This window comes from Rhopalosiphum padi, chromosome 1 (genome assembly GCF_020882245.1).
Source record: "Rhopalosiphum padi isolate XX-2018 chromosome 1, ASM2088224v1, whole genome shotgun sequence".
In the NCBI taxonomy this organism is placed as follows: domain Eukaryota; kingdom Metazoa; phylum Arthropoda; class Insecta; order Hemiptera; family Aphididae; genus Rhopalosiphum; species Rhopalosiphum padi.
The window spans coordinates 5882523-5906116 of NC_083597.1; the positions used below are offsets into that span (position 1 = coordinate 5882523).

Sequence of the window (23594 nt, forward strand, 5' to 3'; positions counted from 1 at the left end):
CTCAGAGACGACCACCTCTCAAATACACCCTTTGCCATGCCACTGTCTCGGTGTTTATATTTTATTTATTATATTAAATTTTTACTTTAAATTAAAAGTTAAAACAGTAGTTTACTGTTTTATAAAACTTAAATACCTATTTAAAAACAATATAAATAAGATATATAATAAATTAATAATTAAAATATAAGTTCAATAATAATTATTAAAAATATAATCTGTTACTTACAAGTTACAGGCTTCAATAATGTGAGATAAATGAAAAAGTAATTCGTTTAAATAATATAACAAAGAACTATTTGAATAAGAAAGAGAAAACAATACAATTTTGATAAGTCTGTTTAAATATTAATTGCAACCATTTATTGCTGGCATATTATTATTACTCATTATTTGTTTATATTCTTTCTGAAATATTAAATACATGCTATTAAAACAAGTAACTCGTCGCTTATTACATTTTTTAAAAAAAATCTGTGTACATTTTATAAAACGTATCCATTTAATTATTATAAATTTTATTTTTTATTTTACTTTGAAACTACTTATTACAAATTGCTATATAAAATTGTTTAATATATTTTACGAAAATTAATATTTTTTTTTTAAACTTTAAGCAATAATTATAGCATAAACACATAGCGCATAAATCTGTTCATAACTTCATACCCAGACATTTACACTTTTGAGTTAATAGTTGTGTTAATTATTTAAGTATTGATATGTTTCTTATAGGTAATATTAGATTTATGTAGAACACTCAGGACTGTATATTTATTATTTTTATTTATTTATATTAGGTTCCTATAACTTTACGTTTTATTTATTCTAGTAAGTAGTAGTTATATTTACAAAACTGTTTAATATCCATAATATAGTCGTCACATTCATAATTTATACACGTATTTATGTTTACTATTATAATATAGTGATATTATTCTTATGTGCTCCCACTGTCGTTTTGATTTGTTATATAATATGCAATATCACTAAATAATGGGTATTTGCTTTGATGTATGACATTTGATGTATTTACATAACCTTATCTGGAATTTACTGGGACACATTCTTCTTGATATCAGTAAAGCTTGGACATAATAAAATATTTTCTATAGTCAGTGTTTCTCAACCTGAGGTCGCGACCCCCTTAGAGGTCGTCAGCTAAATTTTTAGGGTCTTGAAAATGTATAAAATATGTATCATGGACTTGTATATAAAATATATATTTAGGGATCGCTAAAAAATTGAATTTTCATTTGCGAGGTCGCCATGGTAAAAATATAGAGAAACACTGGTCTAGTGTACCTAATATAGTATAATGAAAATTACTGCCATAGGTTCGATATAACCCAGAATTGGATTTATACGGGTGTTTGACCTATCGATCTATATAGTATGTTTTTTCTACAAATATTTTTCAATAAATTGAAAATTGTATTCACATTTTTGATTTTCGATATTGCAACTAACAATGAATTTGTTGTGCATACGTAAATTGAGATATAGTAACGTGTTTAGTGCATGAGTTGACGACAGTCACTCGACCTACACATCACTGTGATATAAAATATTATTTTACATAAAGATCGTTGACATAAATGGTTGATTATTACGATATTTACGACACAATACATTGTGCACCGCACCTAACCTATACATGTTTTTTTTTCGTTCAGGATTTCGCTTTAAATCACAATGGTTTTGAAAGAATGCGCCATTAATTAGATTAAACTAATTAATATAGATTAGTTTGATAACGCTAACACCATAAATCGATCACCCGGACTATATTCCACGACCTAACACCACAAATTGTACAGGGTCGTGTTGATAAAAGGTGGTCGTTTCATCTAACTTAATTATTTTCCCTATTCATGGCTCGGATTCGATTGTTCGTGAGACGATTTTTCAACATTCAAGTTAGTGGGTACCATTTTCGACCGTCGAGCGGATGTATTATTAATCTTTCATTGAAGTTTCACTTATATTTTCAATAAAATAAATGCGTTTAATAATTTAACGCGAGCCGCAGTTCATCTTACTTTGATTTTTGTTAGGATAACCAAGGGTTGCATGGCTTAATATTTAATAAATTGAACAGAATTCTTCTGCTTTAATTTTAAGTTCCGAACGAAGACTGAATACTATTTATCCGGTAGCCAGTGTGTTGTATATTTCTTAAAATAATAAAATCGAAAATTAACGATTATCTTCAATTGATAGTTACGGAATAGCTACAATATACACTTTACCGATACTTTTTATATAATTGTACAGATAATTTTCTATTCAGATAAATTTAAGTTTTTAAAAATTTAAACTTCTATAATAATAACTATTAGTTAAAATTCAATATGTACCTATTATAAAAAAATTACTTTAATTTCAGAAAATGTGATATATATATAATATTACATTATTACATATAATATATAAAACTGTAGATTATGATAATATAAGTTTTATATTATTGTAAGAAATCTTGTAATACTATTATAATACATTTTATCAAGTTTAAAGTTTTAAATTAATACATTTTTTTTTAAATTAGTTAAAATCATGATATTTTATACATTTTTATAATATAATAATAACATTTTGATATAATTTAGAAAAAGTTTTATTATTTTGATAAATACAATAAAGTAAGAAAAAAATATATTGTGTAAGAATATTTAAAACAATCTTATAGTAAGTAGATACCTATTTTTTTAAATTATAAGTAGGTTAAATTAGGGACGATTTAAAACTTATTTGTACATTTGAGGTTTATAGAAACCTAAACGATTATATAATCGGGATAATCATTTTAATTTATATTCACATTATTTTTATATAATATGTATTATTATATTATCAAACGAAAAATATTAACCAATAAAACTATATTTCAGAAGCAATAATTTTTTATATATGAAAATTATTTATTATATTGTACTTCAATGAGCAATAATATAAAGATAACAATATTTCTATAAATTTATTTTATTTTGAACGCGTATAGAAAACTTTTCCTAAAAATTATTTCATCTGTTATTAAATTAAAAAAATATTTTTGAAGAATTATATGTATATTATGTACATAGTTATAAAACTGTCAAAACGCTAATTTTTATTTTATTTGACATTGTTAAGCTATATCATATTTAGTAGGCAAATGATTTTTTTAAGTGGAGTGTTTAATATAATATGTTTGAAATAAAAAAAAATAATATGTAAATACTGCAGTATTACTTAAGATATTGATTTTTAAATAATGCTAAATCTAAGATGAACTTTCTATCATTATAACATTTTAATACTGCAAAAAATGTTCTTATGAAATGTATACACTATATATATATATATATATATATATATTGTGATATATGTATATATTGTACATGCATATACATTTTAGATGAGTATTTATTTTATAATTATGTATTGCAGAAATCACTTTATAACACAAAATTACTTAAATTGGCTTGACAAATCAAATTTAGAAATTATAAACTTTCCTAATTTAAGGAAATGTGGTTGAACTCACGATTTCAAATCAATACATTTGTAACAATGTCGAATTAAATATATTAAATTAACTACCTTTGTACAACTCGCAAGACTTTCATACTGAATTAAATCACTTGACATTTCAAACAAGTTCTCGTTCAGATCTGGAGCATTAGTTTATTTAATTATGACTTTTAATTTTCGCTATTTTGAAATTAATTTAATACCCACCTATATATTATATAACAATAAGGAAAGCATAGTTTCATTATACCTAACTTATAAAATCTTATAGAGCTGTCTTTAGTAAAATTGTTAATTGTATAGAACTTTTATGTAATTTCTTTATTTTATTTTTGATCCTAAATAATGATCATAGTGATTAATTTATCATTATAACACGGTCGCATGGGTTTTACATCATTCACGGAACGGACGAACGATATTTTTGATTGTATTTCATAAGAAGTAGAAATGGAATAACATAAAGTTGATGTATTTCATTTTACACCACATGTATAAAATTATATATCAAATATAACTGTGAGAGGGATTTTTAGTATCTTTAATACAAGTAGAATCCTTTGCAGGTAGCCTACCGCTACTGGTTTCCCTAGTGGTGAATTACAAGGGTCACATCCGTTGTATATTTCCGATCAAACAAAAATTGCATTTGCCACATTCAAAATGTTTTCAGTTTTTTTTTTATTACTTAATCGTCGAAAAAAAAGGTCAAAAGAAAAACTCGTGAACGATAGTTTTTTATAGTTTAGTAGGGATGTGGGTTACTCAGAGAAGCGATCTAGTTTATACAGAATCATAATATTATATAGAACAATTTTTGTATGGGTGTATGTGTATACGATATATACACATATATGAATATGTTTAACGTATATATGTTAGATACATAACATAAATACGTGCATAAAATCAAAAATATATGGCTTATACGGTTGCAATGCTTGAGAATAAAACGATGGTTGTGGATAAACAGTGGTTTTATAATAATAATAATAATAAATTATAAAATTAATATTTGAAATATTGAAAAATATAACGAAATATTCAGCGGTTATGTTACCACAAGTGGAACGTAGTGATTCAAATGTTTTCCCTTTCTTCCCCGACCATAATGTATCGAATCTTGATATTATTATTTTTTTTATTGTTCGTGTATAAATTTAAATGACCGCGGAATATCGTTTCAATGACGACATCGTAACGATACTGCAGGTGTTTATTATGTATAATATTATGTAATGTTGATAAAATCAAACACGTTATGATGGTGCACTAACACCTGACCAAATAATAACTGTTAATTCGTAGTATAATTCATTTATAGAAACTGCCTCTATCAAAGCTGATTTCAAACATTAAACGCACAAGAGAGATAAAACAATGGTATTTTGTTCTTGAACAAAAAAAAATCAAAAATCGTGTTTCACGACGTAGACTGGCAGCTGTCTGATCCATATTACATACCATTATAGTCTAGCATAATAATATAGTCAGAAATTAACAAATGATATTATTCATCCCACGCAAAATTAATTCATTATTCAAAAAAATCTCAACATCCGCGAGTCATTATGACTTTTATAGGAAATAATTCAATGTCATAAAATCAAAACATTTAAAAATATTTCTTGTACAATATTGTATAATATGTGCATCTGTGTTTTTCGAGTCGTTACATTTAAATAGTAATTGGTTTTATTCAATTCCGTAGCATCTACCGCTAAAATATTACATCTCACCAACTATACGGCTTGTGAATAAATTGTGCAACGATTTGACGCTAAGCCACAAGGCGTGTATTTAAAATGTAATAATTATACCCTTTAAGGTCGACCTGTTAACCTATCGTGAATCCGCGTAAAAAAAAAGCAAAAGAATTTATGCGAATCGTTTCCCTACCGATTTGAAATAAACGAGTAATTGCCATGCGTTATAATATGAGCAAATGCGCAGCGATCGTAAATAGAATATAATTATTCACAGTTGTGGATATAATAAAGGATTAGAATCAATACTCTTAAGTTCTCCTCTCACCCAAAAACAGTTTATGCGTTGCTATATTCTATATAATAATATTTTTATTATACGCATATAATATTATTAAAATGTATAGATATTCTTGTTGAATGTGTTCACATCAAACAAGAATACTATCTATTATTTGCAATATACAGTGACAAAAATACCTAACAATATAAACGTATTAAATACATGTCTTATTAGAAGCACTTAATAATATATAGATATTTACGTTTGATATATTATCAGACAACGATAAAAATGATATTTTTGTTGAATTGTTGTATTTTATATTATTATACTGTTTAGTGAATCAAACTATTAATAATTCTATACAAATGTAATGTCACTCAGTCTGACAACAGGGAGCTCCAAACACGAAATTCTACAAAAAATTAGATTTTTTTTAGTCATTTTCATTTTTGTCAATCTGTATTATTGTCTATCTGTTAAAATAAAATACTCACTTTTAAAATTGTTTAGTTTTATTTTTATTTTTTGTTAAAAAATGCCAAGAATATGAACTCATTTTCAGACTCCGATTTAATATGTTTTGATTGCTTATATTATCATTCACTTATAATTTATATATATATACGATTAACTATAATAAAAAATATCCTTTCAATGTTATACTGTCTTTTTTTTAAAAATATTTTGTTGAAACATCTTCACCGCGGTGTTAAGTATTCAATGGCCTCGATAACGTACAGAAACTGGAACGGTGCGCGTGAAGGGCAAACTGCACTGATCTCCTGGGAAGTATAAATCTGCATCGTTTCGAGGATGTGTGAGTGTGTAATATATATATATATATATATAGGTGCTATGATAATATGGTAAATAACGGCCTAAGACACCGACGACGGGACGGTGCATAATAAAATACTACAGACGTCGAGGACAGCTTCCTTCGGTGCACGTGCAGTACCTATACGTACGTGGTTGGCGGACGGTTAGGGTGCGCAGTAACTCTCAATCGGAGATACAAGTATTGGAATTTATAGCCCAACAGCGCACGCCCATTTTGGCGTACGTGAGAATGGGTGTTTTTTTGAGACTGCAATATTGAGTAAATAATACTCGATAGACTATGTAGGCTCAAGACGCGTGTACACATCCGACTGTTGTACACGTTCCAAAAACATTTTTTCCTCCACCTTCGTCCTTTTGTTTATTGTTCCGGTTGATTTTGCGTCGTTACTGCAAAGTTTAACGCAGCGACCTATATGAAAATACTCACACATGAGTGTGGGTCTGATAGAGGCTGTCAATAATGTTTGCGCGTAATTTACCATGAAATATCAAGTACTAGCGGGAATAAAGATATTCTATACTGTTGACGTCGACTCTAAAGTTTTCCACTTTTTATCGGTTACTGCTGAATTCCTTAGAGATTGTTTCGATAAATCCCAAAAAACGTCATCTACTTCGCGAATAAATACATTAAAAAAAAAATAAAAAAAATACTGTCGCACCTTATTTGGTGTATTTTTATAGTGGTGTAGATAGTAGACACTGGTTGACTGTACATTATAAATGTAAAACATTTTGTTTTATTAATATGTATACATTAAATATATTTTTTTTTTTTTTAATATTGTGATAAAAATGATAAAAAATGTAATATATAATATTAATTACTAATAATTTTGTGAGTATATTTAATCTTTCCGTTAGGTATTTAAAAATGTATAAAATACGATGGAAGTATGTTAGTAAAACGAAAACATTTTAAACAATTTAATCTACCTTAAAACGCACTAAAATCGTTATGTATGTTGAGCTAACTTCGGGAGCTACTTAAGTTCTAAATTTGTTCTTGCAAACCATATAGTTATAATATTTCATTTGATATTCTTTATAAGCAACCACTGGAAAAAGTTCCAATCAAAATAAATTTAAAAATAATTTCATTATAATGTCCAAAAAGAATTCATATGGCCAGGGCTATTTAGCATTATAATTAATTAATTGTATATCAATAAAATAAATAATTGCTTTCCTAATAAAATCCTAATATTATCAGTATCATCACTTTACTATAAGTGATAAATGAAATATTTTTGACCATTTTATAGTATTCATAACATGACATGTTATGAAAAAAAAATTTTCGAAGTCGATTGAACCATTGTTTATTTGTTTATGATAAAAATATAACAACTTGTGTTTTTTGTATGCAGTTCTTCAAATAACACGTATTTAATACTTTATTTTTTTTTATATAATATATATGTATTCTATATTCAGAATTACAAACATCGATCAAGGAATTAGTCAAGACTTATTTTTTGAATAGTTTATTTAGGTTAAAGGGTAAAAGCGGGAGGCTCAGCAATGTGTAAAGTAAAATTAATTTGAGAGTTAAAAAACATGTTAAGAATTGTATAATGTATAGAAAAAAAATATTTTATCCACGAAAGATAAATCAATAAATATAACTTTTAACTAGATATTGTTTTATCATATTTTTAAATTTTTAATTCATTTTAACTGATTGACGTTTACAATAAATTAATGAATTTTATTGTGTCTTTCGTAATTAAATCATTAAAAACCTCAGTAAACAACTAAAATAACACAGTTTTTTCGGTATTAAATTGTAATAACTTAATATTATTTTCATAATTTGTTACATGATTAATAATAAATACTAAAAGTTGTTTTTCTATAATCAGCGCGAATAAATAAATTCTACCAATATTCCTCTTAATTATGCATATTATCCAATATTTTGTTCATAAAATTTATTTAAGTGTATTTTTTATTACAGTTTTATAATTTACATTAAAATTATAGTTAAATATCTGTCGGTTAGAAATGTTTTAGACGAACAAAATAATTACACATCCTTTTCATTTTAGTGTTGTTAAAAAAAAATGATTTAAAACTGAGAGCAATTTGTAAGAATATTATGACGTAGAATTTTTTAAATTAAACATTAAAGAAAACATTTGTAACAACAGATAGATGAGAACGTTAACTAAGATGGACGCTTTTAAGAACAGAAAGCAAACCGTTAATAAATCTACAGATAATGTACGAGTCTACGACAATGGTTAAAACAATGCAGTTAAAAAAAAACAAAATATAATGCGTTGTGACTTTTGATATTTGATGCTTTTATTTATTTTTCTAAGAAATTAATTTATATTTAAGTACAGACATTTAGCTATAAAATTTTAATTTTTGGCCAACGTTATCATCAAACTATAACAAAATTAATATTATTACTGTACTCTGAGCTAAAAACAATAACTACTGAGTATTGTCGAATTCAATAAAAACTTTACGATGAATAAAACGTATAAACCATTAAATACCAGAATTATTTTTTAATGCTTTAAGTTATAAAAAATAACACAAATATTACCTATGTTTGTCTCCATTGTCAGATAATATATTTTTATGTGAATAGTATGGCTATATAACTATAATTAAATACTTTTACACATGTACCTAATTATATTATAATATAGGTTGGTACTCTAATAAATTAATTTTTATTTCAAGTAATTATATAGGTATTGGTATATATATTTTTTTATGGGAGGTTACAAAAATTAACTGAACTATTATCTTTTAACTAATACGAGTTTAATTATGTTAATAACAAACAATTTTCAAGTATGTTTGTTTTAGAGTTCCCCTAAGGATAATTAAATAAAATTAAGTTTTTTGGATATTAATGATTTATAACGAAAAAAATAAATATTATATTCTTCATTATTATATACGTTATGTATACTATTTTAATTATACTGTTTTATAATTAATTTAAATAACAGTATACGGGTATATTTTTTTGGAATTTTGCCAAATTTATTTTGATTAATTTAAATAAGGTTCACATATTTTAAATAGCGATATTGAATTAATCAATAGTAGTGACTACAATTTATGGCATTTCAAACTTTTTCAAATGATTTTATTTGAAATAAATATTAATAAACATGTATTATTACATTATATTATCATTTAACATTATTATTTATTTAAAATTTAACAACTTTTATATGAATTCATAGGATGTACAATAATATTATTAGTAAATAGACCGCATTAACAGTTATATTTTATAATATTTTGTTGTTTAATAATTTATGAATAAAACATAATATTCACTAAATAGTACAACTAATGCAAAATAGAAACTACTTTTCAATAATCAATATAAATACCAGACGAATATTAAAAAAAAATAATGTCTCTTGTGCACATTCACCTTTTATATAATTTATATAACAGTTCCGTGCTTCATAATAATGTATATTGATTATTGAGAGTTAATATTTTTTCATAACATTATATCAATAACCTGAACTACTTATGACTACCTATTATAAACGTAGCATATGTAAATACTATACAGCAAAAAACAGCTCCCACACATGTCTTTACATTCTCAAAATTATTTAACTACCAGTGCTGGGTTAAAGGGCAGGGGTGGGCAAAGGGGACAGCTGCCCCAAGAGGCAATTTTTTAAGAGCGACAAAACTTATTTTAACGGTGAAAACAAAAGTTTTGAAGTTTTCAAATCTATTATAATTTTTTAAAAGAATTATTGAAAACTTTGCATAACAAATAATAACAGTAATATAATACAATATTACAACACCTACTTACAGAGTTATAGCGTCAGTGAGTGTTCAGCGTATTATCGGAAAGACCATTTTAAAGCACTTGGACCGATACACTTTATATTTTTGAACGTACTATTTTTTGGAATAGAAATCGCATACAATATGTTCACAGCAGTAAACGCACTATGATATAAAATATTGTTATTGTATTATTCCCTGTATTACTGTATTATAATCATCGGATTCATTTTTTTTTTTATTAATAGTTTAAAATGATTTATTTTTACACTATACCAAGCAATTGTTTTTATTACACTACATTGTCTCGTAATCGTAGCCACGTCATGTTCGATTGACTAAAAATTGAACAGGTTAAATGTTTTCTAACAGCGTTTCTTTTTCAATCAATATCAGAGGAAACTACGTAAAGTTAAATGATTTTGAGTTTCGTAAAATAGCTGAGAAAAAAAAATGAACTGATTATTTCCAAGATACCTAAAATTTAAAGTTTCTATAAATAGGTAAAAACTAGCGTAAAATAATTATACATTTATAATTAAAACAAAATAAAAAAAATCTATAAATTAGTACTCGTAAATAATAAAAATAAATTAAATATATTATATTATTTAAAGACGAAAAACATAAAATGACGATTTAAGTATAATTTATTTTCAGTTTTTTAAAACTAGTTGTAAAAAACCTAATATATAATACTCGATACCACGATTTTATTTCACACATTTTTTTCTTTATTATTTACTTTTTATAAAATGTGGATAAACATTAAATTAAATATGCAATAACTTTTATTCTATCCAACGTCTTACAATTTTTTTTTTAACAAATATCGTAAAAATGTTAACGGTTTAATTTTTAATAAAGTTTAATTTTTTATGATGGGTACAAAGGTTGTGAAAGATGGAATTTTAAAATTTGCACTAGGCGGCATATTCGTTAACCCGTCTACCTAACCAACTAATTAATCATATTTAACGCAGTATGTGTTTTTGTTTTGTTTGGTCTTGTCAGTACGAGTACCTTTATAATGTATGACATAATATTACATATACGTACATTGCGATTTCGATTTCGTGTATTTTGGACGTTGTTCAAATTCACCAGGGCGTCACAAATACGCACGACAGATGTTCAATCCTTATGCACTAGTAGCAACCTAACTAACCCCCCGCAGTAAATTATTTATTTAGAACTATCGATCCGTTCATGTCCTCGAGTATGTGCCTATATCGCAGCTATTCAAAGTAAATAAACGCAAAGCTCTGATTTTCATATCATTTGTATATTGTATGTAACCGAAACTATATCCTATTTCCAAAATGGTGAAACACAGGTGTCTATCAAATGAACCGTGCAAATTACACAAGTAAGCACTCTGAAACCTATATCGCAGCCGTCGCCACCACCATAATAGTGCTCGTCAGTTCCAAAATCCAATATAACCATATTATTACCTAAACGCTATATCATATTGCTCGCTAACCGTATTTTCCGAGTACGATCAAACACACTATGTATGTTACATCTTTCCGCTCTTGTTTCATACACTTCTTTTTTTTTTTTTTTTTGCAATCCCGTTTTATTGGAATTCAAATATTTTGATAAAATCTGTTTATATTATGATTTTTTTTTTTTTATTCCCGTATACATCGATTATAAACCAATGTTATGTTTTTGACGTACGTAATACGATTTTCTTGGCACATAGTTTTAATTTTGTATTTAAATATAACATATTTTTCTTGTTACAATTTTCAAATGTTAATTTATTCTATATGTCATTTTTACAAAACAATCAATAAAAATTTATGAATAATAAAAAAAAAAATGACTGGAAAAAAAAAGCAAATACATGATATGGTAGTCCATATAAGACTCTTTTTCAGTCGAAAGTAGAAAAATTCAACATATAATTTATAATATTATGATGTTTAAAATACATAGTTAATGAACTACACATGGTCATTGCAATTTTTGATCCATTGCAAAAAGTATTCATGACTTCATATAGTATTTCATCCGATCAATACACAAACTGATGATTTAAATAATAACAACACATAATAGTATATCGTGTGGCAAATGAGAAGTGGAAGTATAGAATTTTATATATTTAACTATTGGACTAAACGCGTGGAATACGCTCATGTATATTAATTTGATTTAAATAGTAACTTTTCTGGCTGCTGTAGCGGCCAGTGTGAATAATTTACTGTCTGTTAGACGAGAAAAGTTCATTGTCCAACTTCTAAACCGCCATCAAAAATTCAACTTTTGGTGCAGACATGACAAATAAATATATTATCTATTGTACTACTATTAAATTTAAATTGTGTTTTAATGAAATTAATGTTTACAAGAGATTACCACATACAGAGAGTACACATACAGACGTTATATTATGTATATGCATTATACAAATTTTAATAATATTATTCATTTCAACAAATTCAAAATAAAAATCCATAAAAATGATAAAAACACAAATCATACAATACTAAAAACCATAAAAACCATAAAAAATATTTAAAAAAAAACTGTATGTTTGATCAAATTGCAATTGATAGTTAAAACTTTAAATCAGTATTTTGTATTCCAAACCTTGTATTCTAAAATTAATACTGTACATCATATTCGTTTTCTTCAAACTATAAAGTAATAATTTACGGTGGATCAGTTGGTACTGAAGACCTGTCATAAAAAAGATCACATCCATCAAAATGATACTCCTCTTATTGCCATTAACCTTATCCATCCATTACGGTTAATGTTTTTTTTTTTTTTACTAACGTTTATAGTTACTATGAACCCGCTTGATTTTCTTAAACTACATTGTTACGATCGAGGAATTATATTTAAAATTATAATTTTTATGGCTATTTAAACATTTCCACTAGGCTACCTATATGTTATATGCATATATTTAGTTTTTAGATAATGATTGAAGTGGAGTTATAAATACATTGATTTTACAATCATGTAAGTTTTTTTTTCACTTTTGAATCTAAAGACACTTTGTACGTCTTTGTAATAGAAAAATGTTATCGTTTATTATTAACTTCGAAAATGGTGTTTGGTGGAAAATTAAATCTGGTTGATAATTATTTGAGAAGTCAAAAATAAAACATGCACCGTGCTTGTCTTAATAATAAAAAAAATATATAAAAATTTGAATTTTCACATAATATCAATTTTTAATAAATTTATTTTATGTTTCATATTGAAATTATCTAAACATAGAATAATTTTTAAAATACTTCGGATCTTTTTGAGCAATTTATATACATTAGGAATTTTTTAAGTTTTTTTCTCATGGTATAAATGTTTATAAAATTTTTCAAGTACAGACGAAACTCTATATGTACCTAAATTTACATTATTTTACTGTAAGATCCAAATCAAATATTATGATTTAATAACAATAGTATATAATTTTTTAACAGCTACGATGCAATCATTTTGCAAATTGTTTTTCAACCTCCTATATTACTCATTAGTCATTATCAAAAATAATTTCTTATAACAATATAAATATATAATAAAGTATCTTTAGAAGCATACAAATCTACAGTCACTGCTTAAGATCGTTTTTGGTTGTATATATATATAATGAATAATAATTTATCATTAAATTCAAATTTAAAATATCCATAACACTAGACACCTTTTATACACCAAAACAACTTCTTAGGATTTTATATAAAAATAAAAATATATCTAATTTTTCTTAATTTACTGTAAAAATATAGTCATCATTAAAAATAAATGTATTTTCCTTAAACTTTTTATTTTTAGACTGATTATTAAAGCGGAATAAATTGTTGTAACTTGTTTAAAAATCATAATTTAAGAGCATCGTATAAACAACACATAAAATAATATTTATATTTTATGATAATAATAAAAATAAATTCTATATTATTATATAAACTGATGAAACATTGTTCAAACTTTACTAACATAGTGACACTACGAGTAATGTATCAGTATGAAATACAAGTTAATGAGTATTGAGTTTTATAAATAATTTATTTGGCCATGATAAATAATTAAATTAATTTTGTACCACTGTAGTCGTCACGTGTCATAATTTTCTACCTGAATATTTTTATGGTCAAGTATATTTCTGGTAACGCTAAATAAATTTCCTGAATTAATGGTTGGGCAGCGTATATAATAATTAGATAAATTGATATTGATAAAACTAAAAGTTTCCAAATGAAACAACAGTTTAATAATTGTTTGTTTTTATATTGTATTTTGATTACGGGCGCATAATAATATTATAAATATAACAAAACCACGCAGTTGAAATATTTAGGTTAAGTAAAATTCGATAAATTGTGTTATTAAGAATAATATTTTAAAATTAAATTAAGTATACTAAGGTTAAGATTCATGAATAGGATTCTTATGAAAACTATTTCTATCTTATACAAAATGAATTTGTAATTTGGTTTGCAATATGCACGATTAAAGAATAAAAATACGTAAAAGTCATAATCAACTTAGCCTTAATCATTTTAAATCATTTCAGTTGATATTTAAATATTTCGGGGAACAAATAAATACACCATACCCTATAATATAATATGCTTAATACGACTTACACTAATAGATTTATGTTATTTAATAAGACATTCTCTTAATCCTGCGATATGACTCGAATTGATAATAAGTTCATAACTTTATAAGTCAATAAAGTGCTATCAGCGCGTGTTTCCATCATCATGGTATTTATAATCATGCCACAATATTAATCTAAATTATCAAATGTATCAATCGTTCAATAATTACACATATTATTTCAGGTTGCCTTTGTTTTAATTTTACTATGTAAGCCATAAGTAAAATTGAAATGCGTAAATTCGTATGATCGATATCGTTATAGTTTTATGGCTCGAAGTGTGAACATTTTTTAGCTGATAATGTTATTATACGATATTTAAATATAAATACAATTTAAAGAAAAAAACATTTCTGAAACGTTGAGAGCTTTCAGCTTTGTATATTAGTATTCAACGCAACCATCTGGCTGATTCATAATTTCAAAATATAATATGCTGTGAAAATAACTGTATTGTGTCGAAATAAAAATAAATATGAAAAAAAATAATAAAAAATAACAATATTAAAACCATATTAATGTAGGATAATACTAGTAATAATATTTACTCAACTAGTAAACCTATGAACAAGTAACTCACAACTGTTATGTTTGGTTTAGGCACTGGAAGGGTTTGAATAAAATAAACACCATTACTGTTTACCGATAGTAAAACTTAGACTTACCCCTCCGGTTATACTATGACCGATTCCCGAAGCACTAGCCAATTCGACCATTGGGCAGCTTGGACGGTGTTCTTCCTCGTGGAATTTCGGTTGGTATGGTTCAAGCATGCGAATTTTGCCCCATCGGTTGAAGAACAATGCGATGGCCGCCACCCATAGTATCATCACACATATGACAATGAACGCCTCTTCGGTCCGTATTACAATTGGACCTAAAACACGATTGTTTCCCGATTGTCATTACTCGGTGTTATTTATTACCATTTGTTTATGTTTACTAAATACAATTACTGACTGTTGAAAAACTGTGTCATTATATTTATTTATTCTGATTTCAAGGTTTAAATTTAATTTTTTTATTTCAAATTTTACTTGAATATATATAACGAATAACATAACATAATCCAAGTGGGAAGTAGACCTATCATGGAAAGTATTATAAAATACGTTTTATTATAAATAATTAAACATACATAATAGATAATAAATTATCTACCAGAAATGTAAAAGTGAAAAAGTTGCTATAACTTGTACAAATTGTTTATTTATTTACATTTTCAAAAAACCATATAAATATTTTATTATTATTTTTTTTTTATACCATTCCAATCTGCATTACCTATGAATAAATTAGAAAAAATATTTAAAAATATTTTAACATACGTATCTATACCGTTTTGTGAAATTAATATATTATAATAAGATATTTGTAAAACTATACCTATTCAAATTACGACTTTTGATATTAGACTTAAAGATCTTATTTATGATATTATTGTATTCAATTAACGCCTATCATTAAATATTTTAAAATGTATAATGTAAACGATCATTTTTTGAATAGTAATAGAAATAATATTAAGACAGTCAATATTTTTTTTATATGTAATTTTAAATCTCAAAAATGTATAAGAGCCATCGGAGTTTAAACTTATAAAGCTTTATCTTTAATTTATATTAATATTTATTTTTATATCCAGTATTATAATGATAACTAACTAGAATTAATTTGTTTCAAAAAACGTAACTATTTTTGTAACTGTTAGTTTATTGTACAATTGATAACCGAATAGTTGTTGTGGTAACCATGACAATAATCATTTAAAAATTGTTTTGGTATCAAATACATTATAAACACGCATATTCTACTGTTCTAGTGCTCAAGAGTAATATTATTATAAACTTATATTAATGTTTCATATTATACAATTTAAAACGTCAACACAAGTATCGATTTCTTAAACTAGTTGTGTGCGTTTTGTTGGTCTTTGGTTTTCTTTATATCAGTCGGTAGATTATAATATGTCGATACCTTTGAATAAATTGACACATATTATGTTTAATTGATAAAAAGATATCTTAAAAGTGTTTATTTATTTTTCATCAGTTAGTATGCATGATCCGATGAATTCAATGATAAATATTTTATATATTATTACTGTGTGGAATATTAGAGTTATCTATTTTAGATGTCGAGCGTTGTCAAGGAAACTATTGTCTTCATATTATTATGATGTATTTTACCATAGTGAAACTTGTTCTAGAAATTTATACAACCCCATTTATCGTTTGTAAAGTGGACTAAAACAAAACTTTATACCTGGACTTAAACATTGACCTGAAAGAACCAAATTGTTTAACAATATTATATATTTAAACCAAATTTAAAAAATAATGTTTAATTTTGTGTGATAAAAATGGAGTGTTTCTTTATTATATTTTAGCCTTTAGGCAATCTATAGTGAAACGCATGATTAGGTATTGCAAGTGTTTAAAATTCATTCGGCACTTCATTCAAGTCAATTTGTTATTATTTATGTAACATTTTAATAACTAATAAAAATAATATTAATTTTATTATGCGCATTGCTTGGTTATATAAATGAAACTTAAGTTCACAAAAAATCCTAAACTGTAGTTTTCTTTATTTGTATACCTATTATGGTATGTTTATTATATAATAGAAAATATTGAGATTTCAGCTGTAATAATAAATGTCAACAGTTATCTTTAGAGACATTTTTGATATAATATAAGATTCGTGACATTAAAATATATTTGTGTGACTCTCCGGAAATGTATACATTTTTTGTCAGGTAATTTCCTATTGACTATGAAAAATACTGACGAGTCAAAGCAAAAAAAAATCAAAAGAAAATTTGAAATATAGTAAATGTAAGGTAAAAGTTAAATGCTTTTTATACAATTTCATGTTGTGCTAAATGATGATAGGTAACTCTATACATACTAGTATATTTTTAAATTCAATAGAAACCTCTACTGAACTTGGAAATTGTATTTTTGTAAATATATTTGTTTGTAGTTAATTTTTTGTAACACTGTACAAATATTAAGTATGTTGACTAAATTAATAAAATACAAAAATGAATAAAAAATAACATGATTCAGAGTTAATTATTAGTATTATTGTTTTAATTCATAAATTGAATATTATGAAATTATTTTACATGAATACTTGAGTGATAATAATTATTATAACCCAATAATGCGAGAAAAAAATATTTATCGATTCAAAAAATTATTCTCAACAAATGTATAATTTAATTACTGGAAAAACAAATGAAAAAGTATATCGAGTATTAATTTTGACTAAATGTCCATAACCTACATATTATACTAAGATGAGAGATTATCAACATTTAAAACACGATCATTTTCAAATTACATAAGTATTGAAATTATCTATTTTATGATAGATTTAACTACTGTACTGTATAACACTGAACACTTTTGAGACTATCATGAGAGATAAATCGAGAAACTTTGAGTTTAATCATTATAATTACATAAGAATGACTAGGTAGTTCCTCGAGACTACCTCCAAGTACAATGACTACAAACCACCATTTACCTATGTGCAACTCACAAATCAATGGCATATTTGAACGTAGATATCCGCAAAACATATCATTAGACTTATACGAGAATATGAGAAATAAACACCATATGAAAGCACTTAATATATATATATATATATATATTAACATATTAACGAACGAATACTCCTTTGTATATTATAGGAATACATTAATCGAGGTATATACATAAATATCTATATAAGACATTATATTATGTGTTTGTATCTATTTCGTGCACCGAACTATTATTCAACATTTTACTCTCATAATTCATAAACTAACTGCATATGCAAAGTATTTGATTTGTATTTACCTTATTATAATATAACGCCAGAATATATTATATTGAATTTATGCAATTGAAAATTTAAATGTATTAATATTAACAAAATATCAACAAATATGTATATTGTATACATAGATGTAAATATTTTAATTACAAACGGTTAGATTTCATAAATATATTGTAAAATTTAATTAAAATATAGACAATTCTTTAGCACTGTGAAAACATATCTCTAAAAATGTAAATATAATAATGTTATAGAAAATATTGAAACTTGTTATATGTACTAACCAGTGGCGCTGAACACTTTTGTGAAACGAAATCAAAAATGTTTGTTCAAATTAGGTTAAGTTAGGTGCCTACCCAATTTATATGATAAATCCATTTAATAAGTGAAACGTCGCTTCATATGACATACGAGTTTGGCGCTACTGATACTAACCATCAAAATGCTTATTTACTAACTTCATCTTAATTTAAAAATATTAAATTTAAACATAATAAATTTAGGTGTAAGGTGTTTTTTTATGATTGAGATTAATTGCTTGTGTAAATAAAAAGTTTCGCAGTTTTGATGTAGAATATTTATAAAGTATCTCGGTTAAACTAAATTAAAATTTCAAAAGGATTTTATACAGATTATTTTTAAACATGATATTTTATATTATTTTGAAAATAATCACTAAAAATGGATGTTTATTACTTCAATGTAACTATATGTCTAGTCTAGTCGGTAATCTACGTTAATTACTTAGATTATAACAAATATTAATAAACTAATACAATAAATTGGATAAAATCCAACACGTAATACAATTAATCGATGTTATCTACAAAAAACTTTTGATTACATAATATTCTCTCTTATAAATTGTTATTCTAGTTGAAACAATTTAAACCATATATCTTTTGAATTTATTTAAAAAATTAGTTTTTCATTTCATAAACCAATTAATTAATGTATTACATTAAAAATACAAATCCTAGCATTAAATTAGTTGGGCATACATCATAACGTTATAAACACAAATAACTAACAGTTCAAAATATATTATTTCAGTGTCTATAATAGATACATTTTAATACACAAAATGATGTGCTAAACTGCAATATCCATGTGATTAGACTTAAGCAATGTATGTAAATATACAATACGCAATTATTAACCAACATCAATCTGTTGTGAGTTTTTTTTTTTGATATACAATTGGAATAAACTTTAATTTGAACTTAACAATATATTTGCTTAGCCAAAATTTATTCAAAATATTAAAATAAAAAAAAAAGTGATTAATTAACATAAATAATATTATCCGTGGTAAAGCAGAAATCAAGTTATAATTTACTTATATATTATCATGAGTCAATGATTGTATGTATAAAAATATTTATCTGATAAAATAGATTTATAGAGTATTGAATGCAATGCCTTATAATAATATTTATTTATTTCTTCACGATTTTAAATAAATAAAACGTCAACGGAATTTAAATATTGTTATACGAATAAAGAACATTGAAATACCGATACATTATCTACAAAAAATTGTATTCATTATAATTCAATAGGTACTTATACACTTAAGAGTTAATATTTTGTTTTTAATTTAATAAGTATTAAATTATGTATATATTTTATTGATTAAATTCCGATTAAGGTTGTATTCTCATACAAAAAAAAAAAAAAAAAAACTGTTTCAATATCGTAATTATTGGTTCTTAATAAAAGTAATAAATTGAAAATTAGGGCATTGTATGATATTCCGGGCATAGTAAGATTTCCTCGAGATTTTGATTTATTCATCATGGCGTAACAACGTCAATCACTGAGCAACGCATTTTTAAAGTTTTCACCAAATATAGGTATACAGGTATACAGGTATATAGGTATACGTTCCTTACCGATCTAATCAGCGTTGCACTATAGAAGATAATCCTGCTTCTTGCTGACAAAACTGAAAACAATAATGGAATCTCGTCGCACAAATAAAAATCAATAGTTCAATTAAACAAAGTAGTCTTGTCCTCTCATCATATTATAATAATAATAATAATAATATGCTGAATGTTTTCCCATCTCATTATATGCGCTGCGTCATCGTCTTTGGTATACTGTTACGCATCAATAGAGAGCAAAAGGACGTTGTTTATAATATAATTATTGTATGCAAATGTTTCTGCACTAGAAGCCGTACAATAATAATTGCTCGTGGCTAAGATTCGATTCGATGAAAAAAAAATAAAAATAATTGCATATTATATTGACAACCATAATACTTATAGTTATTACCACTTCAAACTGTATATTAACACTATATATAGTTGCAATTATAATATTGTAGATCAACATAATTAATTTGAACAACACGTACTCGAATGTATATATTTATTATTATTTTTTTTTAAAACCATATAGGAGTGTAAAATAATATTTATGGCATAACATTGATCGTAATACCGTTTAACAACGTGCTTAAGGACCTAAGGAAATGGACTCGGTCACGGGAAAACAATTTGTAGGTATATACATACCGTATGTTATTAACCAAACTACAGTTATAGTGTATGGTAAAAAATATTACTTTCATTTTAATCGACTCGGAGCGTGCACGAAGCACGTGCACATTAAGTACTCACCTCCGGTTCCGGTGGGTATCATTTCCGAAGGTACGGTCGACGTCTCTTCGGTCTCTTCGACGCCCAACACCTGGTTGGACGTAGGTGTATCCAACCACGGAGTTCCATCGTCCGGATATGGCGTGTCACCGTAATTCAGCTCCGTGTTATTGACATTATCCACCATTTTATGTTTAAATCATATCCCTGAAACGATAAACTTGTTATTCACTTATAAATAGTGCCGGAGTATAATGTTTTCTACGCGAGAAAAGGTATAAAATTAGCTCCTTTTCATAATTTAGCTCCCCTCTATTATGCCGCTGTTGTTATACTTATGTACCAGTTTCTCTATAGAAAAAAAACAATGGACAAACAAAAACTATTATTAGGTAATTTGACATTCGACACACTCCAATAAAGACTCCGTATGCTGTATAGTGTATTACATATGCACATATATATATATATATATATATATAATATACCATAGAGGACAAATCATAGAATAATAAAGATGAATGACTTATGAATACGAATCACTGTTGAATTTTTAAATAATATTATCATTAAAAACTAAGAGCTTAAATGTTTACAATATCTTTCCTGTTATTCGTTATATCTTAAAGGTAATTAAACAATAATATTGTTTTCGTGTTTAGTAGTTACGGTCCGGGATAGAAGTGATGATTTACATCAAATGTTGTGCTATGTAGTGGAAAATTATTTCTTCAAGAGGAAAATTATATTCTTCCACTGTGTGTGTGTGTGTGTGTGTGTAATTTTATCCAGTCGTTTATTTCTCAACAGTAAATTATTCAGTCCTGTGGTAAATGTTTTATTTTCATTTAAACAAAATCACTTTTTTCGTATCCTTAAATCTAAAATGAACAATCACGACGGCACTTTTAATCTCATAAACTCCATTTAAAGAATACCTTCAAAAACCACAATATTCAACATATATATAGAAATTGTCATGTTTATTTTATTGAAAAAAAAATAGGAAACACACAAATAACTATTACCGAGAATAAAAACCATTTAAAATTTGTGGTATTATTTGCCTTCGATGTTTTTTTAATTAATATACATAAACTATGGTATTATTAACTAATACATAAAATAAACTATTTAACAATATACAAAACAATTTTTTTTTAGTATATTTCATAGTTTTTAAGTGTCAACATAAATTTCCTATTATTTATTTAAAAAAAAAACTAATACTTAGATTTATTATGTAGATCTTTCAATTGTTCACCTTTATGCGTTTGCTAGCAATTTTCACCAAGAAACCGAAATTAGCTTCATAATATCACTATTTGCATGTTAAATCTATAGATTAATTTATATAGTATCTGACAGAAAGCACAGAAACATGTGTGCGTGGATGGCTGTTTCGGCTTTCGAAACACGCGAAGGGTTTCAGTGCTATGAATACTACATGAATATGATATTATTCGATCGTCGAAAGTTTACCCGTTGTCACTGAATTTGTTATAGTATAAGGTAGCCACTACGAAAATCCCTTTTTGGTTAATACCACACGTTGACCCATATAACTAGGATTACGCGTCGATGATATTGTATATTAGTATTTTACCAAAATATAGTTCTTAAACAATTCTCGGTTTCGATTAACAGTGAACTTTTAAAATATCCATAACTAGTTATAACTTTGCTAAAAAATCGAATCTATATTCCTTGGTTACTCTTAAAATTATACGATTTACTGTAAATTGTTAATAGTATCCGATATATATGTATAATTATGAATGATAAAAATAATGCTGTATTTTTTTTCCGCTGTAATAATTAAATTTTCTTCAAATCGCCCTTTTTTTTCTCTTATATCTTGAGAATATAAACACTTTTCATCAAATCATCATTGTTATGATTAATTTGTCACATTTCTCTTTTTTGTCGAAAATATAAATTTTAAGTTGATAACAATATAATTAGATAAAAATTATATCATTTTTGTTATAATTATTATAAGTATAATAAATTAAATTTGTTTGTCTACAATTAATTAACCTATTTTATAACTAATAAAACATTAATTACTGGTATTAATATAAATAAATAATAAAATATAACGTTTAGAAATAGAATAATTTATCAGACTGTTTCCGTTCAAATTTCTTTTTTTGGTGTTAGAAAACGTAATCATTTAAATTTAACACAAGTTCATTATAGTAACTTATTCAATGGCGAGGTACATTAGATACTATTACTATACGACAGAGTGACTTACCCGGTGTTTTATCTTCTATATTTTTTTCAATTATTAAAGTAAAATACAACAAAACATGATATTAACATCAGAATAAACAAAATGTTGATAAACATATTTTATTGAATAAAAAAAATAT

General features: G+C 25.4%; 1 protein-coding gene across 1 annotated transcript in view; it reads right to left on the minus strand.

Annotated features, from left to right (window-relative positions):
• Window positions 1-23594, minus strand: part of LOC132930557 (uncharacterized) — a 79798-nt gene that overhangs the window by 10998 nt on the left and 45206 nt on the right. The window contains exons 2-3 of the mRNA XM_060996493.1: window positions 21238-21423; window positions 15436-15647 (exon numbers count right to left, since the gene is read on the minus strand). Of these exons, the coding sequence (XP_060852476.1) occupies window positions 15436-15647; window positions 21238-21403 (378 nt within the window). The 5' untranslated portion in view covers window positions 21404-21423. The remainder of the gene's footprint in view (window positions 1-15435; window positions 15648-21237; window positions 21424-23594) is intronic.